General features: G+C 31.5%; 2 protein-coding genes across 4 annotated transcripts; one reads left to right on the forward strand and one right to left on the reverse strand.

Moving 5' to 3' along the window:
* Positions 1–143: 143 nt before the first annotated feature.
* LOC111427749 (peroxin 16) lies at positions 144–1,601 on the forward strand. The gene is made up of 4 exons (XM_023063020.2): positions 144–477; positions 530–773; positions 827–1,222; positions 1,276–1,601. The coding sequence occupies exons 1-4, from the start codon at positions 354–356 to the stop codon at positions 1,535–1,537; spliced, it is 1,026 nt and encodes a 341-aa protein (XP_022918788.1). The 5' UTR covers positions 144–353; the 3' UTR covers positions 1,538–1,601.
* LOC111427737 (1-acylglycerol-3-phosphate O-acyltransferase Pnpla3-like) lies at positions 1,461–10,743 on the reverse strand. Of its 3 annotated transcripts, none has more exons than XM_023062999.2 (7): positions 10,425–10,743; positions 7,333–7,754; positions 7,012–7,272; positions 3,389–3,564; positions 3,002–3,148; positions 2,644–2,789; positions 1,461–2,583 (listed from the first exon to the last, which is right to left on the reverse strand). In XM_023062999.2, exons 1-7 carry the CDS (start codon positions 10,582–10,584, stop codon positions 1,952–1,954), a joined length of 1,944 nt encoding a protein of 647 aa, XP_022918767.1. In that variant the 5' UTR covers positions 10,585–10,743; the 3' UTR covers positions 1,461–1,951. The 3 variants fall into 3 exon arrangements, with proteins under 3 accessions (XP_022918767.1, XP_071055922.1, XP_022918776.1); XM_071199821.1 differs by lacking the exon at positions 10,425–10,743 and adding an exon at positions 10,247–10,310; XM_023063008.2 differs by lacking the exon at positions 3,002–3,148.
* Between the last annotated feature and the right edge of the window lie 308 nt (positions 10,744–11,051).

Below are 11,051 nucleotides of genomic sequence, written 5' to 3' on the forward strand. Positions count from 1 at the left end.
TTTCAACATTTTTAATTATTAAATTTATATTTTCTTGTCAGATTATTAAACTACTAACAAAAGTCTTTATTTATTACTTAAATAAACTTTAATTAATAATAAAAGTGTTTTTTTTTTAATATTTTTAAACCACCTGACGTTTCATCACTTTCATTCTAACCTACAAATCCCAACTCATCTGATTAACTTAAATATTAGATTAAATCCTAATCGATCCGTTCCGATTATTAAGATACATCCAATCAAGTTATTGATAATTGCCGGTACCCTATTAAAACGTGATGTAACTCGTATTCATAAATAGAACAGAATACAACTTGTTTTTAATCTTAAGAATCAGGAAAACTTTCAACATGTCTTTTATAATGTTCAGCTTTTCGGAACTTTACCGTTCCTACAAGAATTGGATTATAAAGAATCCAGATAAAGGTAGCGATTTCGAAACCACAGCGAAATGGATATCTTACTTCATAGCAGGTAAAAAATGCAACAAAATAAAACTGAGGTTATCCTACTTTGACCTTTGCAGGAAGAATTAATAATTCGCATATTGTCTCGGAATTAGTGTATTGTTTGAGTAATCTTTTGGTGTTTTTTAACGATCGTTTAATAAGGGAAGGAAAAAATTTATTGGGGCCATTAGAAAATGGGAATAAACTAAAAGAATGGATGACCGTTCTCGAGTACTCTGAGGTGTTTTTGGAATTATCTGGACAGAAATTGTGGGGGAATAAAGGAAGATGGTTTATTGTAGTTTGTACTCAAATCATAAAGTAAGATATATTTATGGAGATAACAACAATTCGTGTATTTTTGTCGTTTTTAGATGCCTTTCAAGATTTATTTTAATCAAAAAATATAAAGAAAAGATTATACAATCTCCCCCAATTCCAATTTTGGATCGAATGAATTTAACACCAGAATTAACTGAAGAAGAATCTGTTGATGTTAATAAAGAAGTAGAGTCTGCTTCATTTACATTAAAACAATCTGGAAAAGTGATTCGAAAAGTTGATTCAAATTTAAGTAGAATTAGAGATTGGAATCCTGTTGTTTCAAATTCCCAAGTTGATAGTATCCTTGAAAAGGATCTTGCTGGGAGGCAGTTTATTGCAGAAATGTTATACATCACAAAGCCAATTATTCATTTATGCAGCTCAGCTTGTTTTGGTTATAACACTTGGAAACCATGGACTTTATCATTATTTATGGATATCACAAGGTAACTTTTAATTGAATTATCTTTTAATAATTAATATTAATTTAAAATTTTAGCTTACATCTATATTATACTTGTATGCAAATGAAACGTGGTGCTTTGACCAGAAAACAACGCATACAACTTTCTAAAAGAACACTATTATTAATAATGTATATATTAAGATCACCATTTTATGAAAAACACACCCAATCTCCCATTGAAAACATTTTAAAAGGTTTGGGGAATAACATTCCACTAATGGGGATTATTAGTCAACCTTTATTGAATTATTTGCCATTTTGGCAGAGTAATTATGCTTACATTTGGTCTACGTGATTATTTTGATGGTTTTTAAATAAAGAATGGGGTTAAATATAAGATTTTTTACATTGTATAAAAAGATAAAAACGGGGAAATAGAACAAAGTTGGGACAAATATATCTAAATAACTGGGATAATATTATTGTTATTTTTTTTGTTTATTTTTACTTACCAAAAAATATATTTTATACAGAAAAATCATGGCACTAAATTAATTTAACCATTAATATTAATTAATTAATTTTTGTTTTATAAATACATGTAAAAACGCTATAAGGTTCACAGAATAATACTTATTCAAAAAAAAAATATCTTAATAAATCTTAATATCTCACAATATCACATACATTGGTAAATTTTTCTCTTAAAAGTAAGTAACCAGTTGTTAATTTCAGTTCAAAATCAACAAATCTTATTAACAATTTTTATCTAAACGCCAGGATCTGTGTAAGTAAACGCTGGGACTTCGTACGGTCGTTTTAAAAGTTCCTCCCCAGGACTGGGTTGATCTGATTCAGGTCGTAAATCTTCAAACCTCAAATCATCGAACCTCAAATTTTCGCCAATCTCATCACCGGTAGTTTTCATCGACGTCCATTCGCTTTCAGGATCCGAAAAAATATTCGAACTATCATTATCAAAAACATCATCAAGGGGGGTTATTTCAACCCCACTTGTACAATCTTCCTCGTCTTCTAATTGGCGATAATCTTCCCTCCCAGTTGACCAAACAGTATCTTCCCAATCATCATCGAATTCTAACTGTTGATTTAACTCTCTTTCTCTTTGACTCTGAACTACTGGCGAATCGCTGTCGGTGACGTCGAAAATTTCAGTTACTTTTACTTTTTTACTATTTTCATCTAAATAATAATAACTTATTATACTTTCATGGTTGGCGGTCACTTGAACGATATTATCGAAAGTATCATTATACACTGCGTATTCGCCGGTTCTACAAACTGTTAAACTTGATCTACGCGTGAAATGACGTGCTTGTGGTGGTGGTTTTTGTGTTGGAGATGATTCTTTAGATGAGGAATCTTCTACATCTACAGTACCTAAAATATTTTTAATAATTTAATAATAACTAAAAAAAAATTTATAAATGGGTAACTTACATGACTTAATAATTCTCGGATTTTGAGCTTGTTCTTGCCTTTCTTTGCTGGTGGTAACTTTATTAGCCACAAATTTGATTTGATTGACGAAATACGAGCTGATATCCCACAGCTTTTCACTAATTTTAGGCACAGCACCGAGGAGCCTACAATAATATTTGATCTCTTCAATTCTTCTCATTAAACACTTTGTTGTTTATTTTAAAGCGTCAATCACCGCACAAACAAAAAGCTTTTTTGGTTCGTGAAAGTGTTAGTAATGAATTAAAACAACAAATCGATTTTCATGCAAATATATTTAAAAACCCAGCAACAAAAAATTAAAGAAATAAAAACAACCAACACCAATAATAATCACCTTTCATTCGATTGATCTTTTTGTTGATTTTGATCATTTTGTTGTTGTTTAGATCCGCATGCACACGTGCGATTAGTCTGCTCAATTAGCGTCTTAGTAACTATCTTATATTCTAGGTCGTGCTTTTCATATGATTCCCCAACAGCACTAATAATTAAACAATTAATTATAATAGTTATTTTTATTAATTAATCTAATTCTTTTTTTGTTAGTTTTCAATTTCTATCATTAGTTAGAGTAGAGGAACCTAGATGTTTGTCGTATAAGCATGCTACTCGACCTGTAAAGTGTTAGTCTCATGGTAGACTTTAGTTAGTCACGTTTCTAATTTGTTTATTATTATTTTTTTTTGTTAAAAAATGGTGCAATAAGAAAACGTTTACTCACTTTGTAAATGTAGCCATCATCACATCCGCTGGAACCGTGTACGGCAAACTCAAAACGGACAACAATTTCATCCCTCTGTGTTTGAAAATCCAATTCGCCAAACCTTTATTTGCGGAATCGATCGCTTCTTGGAAAATTGTTAGAACTGTATCCGGAAGATTTGAAACCATAGCTTCCTATAAAATAATTATAAAAGAAAAATTTAGACGATATTGAAACGGAATCACCCCAAGTCTACAACAAAGTCATTTTTCATGGTAATCATGATTACCACCGTTCTATTTATCTAAAACTAATAATCTAATGAGATTCTTAATTAGAATAAACAAAAATATTTCAAAAGAAACAAAAGCTAATTTAATATTATACTGATTTAACATCCGTTCTGAATTAAGATTAATTGAAAAATATCAAGATTTAGAAGTATTATAGAATACAAAATTGATAGGTTACAGAAATGAAACGAAATGCATTGGCATCAAATTTCAACTGTTCTCGTTAAGAAGTCGAAAGAAAGATAGAAAACGCTTTTATCGCAATTTCGACGCGAGAGAACCAAGGTCGAAACAATGAAAAAGGCTGAAATGAGAACAGAAGACCACAATCTTCTATCGATTTTGCAGAGTTCTGCCTGAGTGTGTTTGGGTTAAAACTTTGGTTTTCTCTGCATTTATTGATAGAATATCTTCTTCGCTGTCATTATTGCTATTCCCATTATATTAATGTCATCAGCATATGCTGCTATTTGGAAGGATTTATTATTCAAGATGTTTGAAGTATTGATCGACATTTTCCCTAATTCACTAACGATATTTGTATATTAAGTGCACCCATAAATTTCGAGTAAGGAATACGAACCTTCTATGTTCCAAATGTTGGTAGCTAAAGTATGCTCATTTTTTCTTTTGTAAATAGTATACATCTTAATTGCAGAGAGGTTACAAGTAGAAGAAGTGGTTGTAGTGCTATATTTAATGCAAATCATATTGTCGTACTTGATGTATGTGCTAAACATGGATATATAGTAATAAGATAATCTGATATAAACCATGAAAAGGAATATGCTTATTCTATACGAGGGATATGTCGGGTTCCAAAGGTACGTTTTTGTGGCACACCCTCTCTGTTATTCGGATTAGGTTGAAACTTGCACGCATTTTAGATGCGCATATAAATAGGTGGTTGGTCATTGCCTTAGGTTCGGTACAATGTGTGTAGTGACAGGCGCACAATGCAATTCCGATGGAAACATATTCCAAGTTTGAAAACGACAATTAACAGTAGTAACCGCATATTTTTGTGTAATGAAATACTTTCTGCCAGAACTCCTGAAATAATTTCAACAGCTACTTCGTATAAGTTTTGGTGTTCATCAGAACGCTCTTGTGTCACAAAAGTTTCTTTCCCGTGCTTTTAAGTACTGATAAAATCTTCTTCTAGGTGTTTCAAAAATTCTTATAGTTTGCAAAATTTTTAATAAAGACTTGATTTATTTAGATTAATAAGTCCATAGTGTCCTCACCTAACTTAGTTCTATAGAGGCACGTGCATTAGAGTAGTAAGTATCTTACTACATTCAATTAAGAGAATGTTCAAAATCAATTGTGGACATACGACAAAGTTTCCATCTTCTATTACGACGACGTTGTTGGCGTGTAGATACAGTACTAATAACAATATAGGAAGCACAGGCATGAATTTGATTCGTTTCGTCAAAGCGTGACATTCTCTTATGAAATATGGAAACGAATTGGAACATTCCAACTATTTGCAATGTGTTCTCGAACTCTGTATGAGGTCATGCAACTACACGAACTGCTCGCAATATGTTTCTTGGTCCAAATCATCAAAAGTAAACAGATTATCAATGATAAGACCCAAACTGTTAACTGAATTCGTTAGTATTAATTGTACTTCAAGCATCTTAATATTAATATCATCAGTCTTGTCAGGGTTGTTCAAAAGAGCATGTTTCTTAATCCCCACATATAAGTGACTTTATCCTCCGCTGTTTTATCACAAGCTATGGTTCACTCACAAGGCAGGAAATCAGTATAAAGTTGGGAATTATTTTGAATTAAATTACTTTGAGAATAAATTGCAAGACCAAGGATATATCCCTGCGGAACACTAGCAACCAATTTAGTGTTATTTCAAGGTTGCATTTCGATTATTTACATGATAAAGGGCTCTAGAATTGATGAAAATTAATATTTAGACTTGATTCTATTTAAGCTATGTATGTGATTAATATGTGTACCAAGTTTGAACATAATTGAGACTCTTTTATGTTGTGGAAACAAGTATTTACAGTTAATTTTCTACTGTAGGACTATAAAGGGGTTCTTCTTACAAGTCGTACATATTATGTTTGTGGGTTTCTTGCGAAATTGAAATGTTCGGCTAAGGTGTATCTCATTTTGGGTGTACAATATTGCTAGTTGGCTACTTATTACTATCATTACACCCAGAATCTTCAAATTTAGTATAAATTTGTAAAATGCGTATTCGGTTTTATGCCACTTACATCAACTGTGTCAGTCATTCATAATTCATAATCTTTATTGTGTTACACATACAATACAATATGTTCACACTTGTCAAATTTTACATATATTATGTAGTGTCATATTAAAGAAAAAAAAATAACATATAAAATTACATAAGATTACAATAGACAACATTAAGTGCTAAAGGTGGAAACCATCTCAAGACTATCACTGATATATTTGGAGTTCGAGTAGTACGCCTTTGTAATAATTTATTAAAAAATTTCACCGCCAACGCGTTCACACTTTTCTGGCATTTTGTTAATCGTGTATATTTGGGTATCAGATCGCTATTTTTCCTAGTATCATAGTTATGCACCTGTTTATACGTGTCAAACTTATTAATGTTCTTTTTAACATATGTAACACATTCGAGAATGTAGAGAGACGGTAGAGTTAATATTTGTAAATCAATATAGGAGCTTCTATAGTCGTCTCTATAATTTAAATTTCTTAATACCCATATAGCCCTTCTCTGTATTCTAAATACGCTTTCATAACCAGCAGCAGAGCCCCAGACTAACAATGCATAAGTCATTGAGGACTGACACAGCGGAAAGTATGCTGTGCGTAAAACTGGTGGAGATACGGTCGAAAAAGGTTCGCGGTTCGCAACAAATAGATGCTGCCACTTAATTTACTACATAATATCAAAATATGTTCCTCCCAGCACAACCCGGAATCAAGATAAACACTCAAAAACTTTACAGCAGAAAGAGACTGTATGTTACAGTCTCTTTGTATGTGACAGTATCGGGTTTAGCCGTGCGTTTACACTAGCATTATCATCAGAACTAACACAAGACCTAGAACTAAAATCATTCGGCTTTAGCCGTCTTGAGAGACGTTCGGGTAAAACCGAATGTTTCTAGTTCTCGGTCTAGTGTTAGTTCTAGTATTGCACTAGCACCATCACTAGAATTAACACAAGATCTAGAACTAGAATCATACGGATTTAGCCGTCTTAAGAGACGCACGGCTAAACCCTAATGTTTCTAGTTCTAGATTTAATGTTAGTTTAAGTTATTTTGTAAATATTTGAGCCTATTACAATTTAAATTTTTTTTTACTTACTTGTCTGTGTAATCTACATTCGTGACATTCCGGATCATATTCAGGTCCATCATCAATTGTACTTTGAATTTGGAAGGTCGATTGTACGCTCAAACACCGCGTACAATTGATCAAATTATTCCTATGAAGAAATCGAAGCGCGTCATCAAACCCTTGTTTGCACATATTAGATAAAATTTCCGGAGTTGGCGGAAACAAAATTCTTCCAATCCTATAGATGTTATGTTTTGAAAGTTCAATACTCGTATTTGCGACATTAATCTAAAACGAAAAAAAAATTCTCAATCTCAATTAATATTTTTAATTAATTTCTTTACTAACATGAAATAGCTGCATACTATCATCTCTGGGACAAATATCACTTTCGCCGCAAAATGGGCTAACTGTAATGGTGTTTTCATCTAACGTTGGTAAATTATCGCTAAATCCGCCGTCGATGTACCTGACGCCGTTAACTAATGGCGGAACTAGACCGGAAAATAAAGGGATGAAACACGAAGCGTTGATTGCTTGCATTAATTCTTCGCGGCTGTTAAAATGAGACAGGATGATGTTTTTTCCGTCGTGAACGCGTGTTAATGAAATGTGCAGACGTCCGTTGACACGTAAATGAGCATCTTCCGGAAGGATTTTGTCCAAACCGTCTAAAAGGATTCGTTGGATATCGAATTTTGGATGGAACGCACCCAATGAACGACTTCTAGCTTCCGTTGCTACTCTTAAGACATCACTGGCTAGATCTCCTAGAAACAAAAATAAATTTAAATTAATTTTTTAATAATAAAATCTATTGTTTTAAAATCATAAAAAGGCGATTTGTACCTTTGATTCATCGTACAAAGTTTAATTGACTTTTGAATCGATTAGAAATAATCGCTTTTATTTTTATATTCATTATATTTATCATTTTTAATCTCGAATAAAATTAAATTAATAAAAATTATAGTATTTCTATTTTTTTATTCGGCTAATAATAAAAAAAATAACACGTGGACGTTTTGGTTGTTTTGATGCCCTTGGAATTTATTTACGTAATAAAATTGTTCGGAAGTGATTACGCATAAAATGAAGTTGCGATTTCGAATCTTTTGCTATATAACTTTTTATCGCAACTTAGAAAAAAAAACTGAACAATCTTGAGCTGCTATTGATATCAAAAAACTATATTTAGAGTTTTGCATGTCGTCACTAGAATTTATCTTTATAAGCACTCCAAGAACTTTATTTTTTCTTTGTTTTGTTATAAAAAATAATCAGTTATAAACGTATTTTGTTTACATGACGTCGTTTTAACGTTTATCTAAAATCGTTTCGCGTGTTATTGCTCTTTTATCTGTATATGTTTCCGTTTTGATCTCAATGTTTATTGTTTGTAGCTTTTTTGGAAAATTTTTTGTTGTTTGGCGTTTCGAGATTTGACCTAGTTTTAAAAGTGCTAAGATTTTTTTTTAAAGGTTTCTTCCCGCAAAGAATAATTATATGAGATGCAATTCATAGTAAACTGAAAATGATAAAGACTTTCTTATTCTCTTCTGTAATCTCACATTCCATGACCCAATGTTTCTTCGTGATAATGATAATAATGGGGGACATAAATACTATGCTTATATTATTTATCGCGATTAATCTCGGTTTCAATCTCTTTCTGTAACAATTTTAATTATATTTCTTGAAACATCGATATAAATTTCTTTTTTTAACTTAACGTTTCAATTTGTTGTTAATACTTTTCTTAGCAAAATTATTTGACATTGATAATAAAACGTTTTTAATGATTGATTTGTTTTTAATTTAACATTTGCTATGACCTCGCGAAAATCGCTAATTAGGTTACACATTTGTCCGGTTTGTTTTCTTTCCGAATCTCGATAAAGACTTTGACGCAAATCGAACTTAAAAAGATATCAAAAACAATTTTTTACTATGACAGTAGTAAACAAACAGATTATAACCACTTAGATTGAAATTAAGAAAGCAAAACACGATAAAAAACTCATTTTTTTTAATCATGCTCGTAAATGAACATTATAATGTGAGCAAAGTGAAATAATAGATGGTAATTTTGAAAAAGTGAATTCAGAAAAAGGATTTGGACAAAATTAAATGTCAGCATTGCAATTTCGCAGAAATTACTATACCAAAGTCAACTGTAGCGTGTCTTTTACAACAAGAAGATGATCGGCATGAAAATTGACATAACAGAAAGATCCAAAAATAAGATATCCAAAAAGAAATCTTGATGGAAAAGATCCAGAAGAAGCGTGGTTACTAAAAACAGAAATTGCAATAAAACTAGAACACAACAAATTTAATGCAGCAAATGGATGGTTATCTCGATGAAAGATACATCATCAAACTTGCTGAAAAATGTTGATAAAAGATGGCCAAGAGAAGCCAAAAAGTATTTGTGACCACATCCACTCTGTAAGAGATGTCTTTTACTACGTATCGTCATTTATAGATGTTTAAGTGAGCAATTAAGACAAGGAATTTTACGAATTCGGCTCATATCAAGTTAATTAAAGCGATCTGAGCATTGTACGGAGCAAATCTAGCTTCTCATGAAAGATTCTCAATCTATTTCACTGCTCACTATGAAAAAACAATGTTTTCCAGAACTGTATGAAAGACATATCCTTAGCTCGAATGTTGAAATGAACTGTTTTTGTCGAAATTGTATTCAGAAGTCTGTGATTCATGCCGATGGACCTGAATAGTTTTAATTTTAAGGTTCAACAAGGAGTTATAAGGAAAATACATACCTATTCCTTCTAAATGTCTTAGCACCCACTTTGTTTGTTATGATAAAATTATTTTGTTAGAATAATATGTTCAATTATATGTCAAGGCGGGAAAGCCGTACATTTTTAAAGTAATATATTCAACACGGTTTTTTTTATATGGTGTTCTTCCAACTTTCCTCATTTATGGGTAACATGGAAAGTGAATTTTCTTACCTTAAGCGAAAAATAACTTAATTTCTCTTGATTTAGGTTTAAATTAACCTAAAAGTTATCTTAAATGCTCAAAAATCCTGAACATTAAATAAAAATTAGCTTAATTATAGCATAAAAGACTCGTAACTGTTGTCGAAATTGATTTAACCCAAAACTCAAACGCTTTTTCTAATTTTTACTAAAATTAAAATTGTGACATTGAAAAATTTTTAATTAACCTAACCTCAAAAAACCAAAAATTTGACAGATGTCAATATAAATTTTAATTTTTTTCTTACCTATTGGTAAATCGCACAAAAGGCTAAAAGCTAAAAATTAGCTTAATTATAGCATAAAAGACTCGTAACGATTTTCGAAATTGATTTAACCCAAACGTTTTCTCTAATTTTTAATGAACCTAACCTCAAAAAACAAAAATTTGACAGATGTCAAAATAAATTTTAATTTTTTTCTTACCTATTGGTAAATCGCACAAAAGGCTACACGCAGCTAATGCACCGGCGGAAGCCCCCGAGATCTTCTCCAAAAGAAGATGTGGCGCGTATTTTCGAAAACACACGGCCACACCAACGTGGTAAATACCCAAAAAACCACATCCAGCAAACGAAAGATTCATCGTGTTTATTAAAACACTTTTTCTTCTTCGAATGGGAAAAGAAACTATTCTTTTAAAGAAATAACAACTTATCAATAATCGAAATCGTAAAAAATAACCAGTTATAAAAATAAGAACGTCCGCACAATTCCGCGTTTGAATGCGCACTACAGCTGTTGAGGTTTGAATGGGACTGATATGTCAATAAATACTGTCGTTTCGTCACAGATGGCGTTCTTATTGGTGGAAGATAAGTGGTGTGGTCCTTTAGAACCAATCAGATTCGAGATATTTAAAAGGCGGTTGATTTAAATTAAATTTGTTTAAGGAATTCTTTTAAAGATAATCTTTCATTAATTTTAAAAGAAGAATACAATTAAATTTTAATATAAAATTGATAAATCGATTATTTCGAAGTTGTGGATCACGGTTTTCGGTTTACCTACAGGTGTCAATATCGCTTTTTTGGTCGTCCTTCCTGGAAATCT

Source organism: Onthophagus taurus, chromosome 11, assembly GCF_036711975.1.
Source record: "Onthophagus taurus isolate NC chromosome 11, IU_Otau_3.0, whole genome shotgun sequence".
NCBI classification, from domain to species: domain Eukaryota; kingdom Metazoa; phylum Arthropoda; class Insecta; order Coleoptera; family Scarabaeidae; genus Onthophagus; species Onthophagus taurus.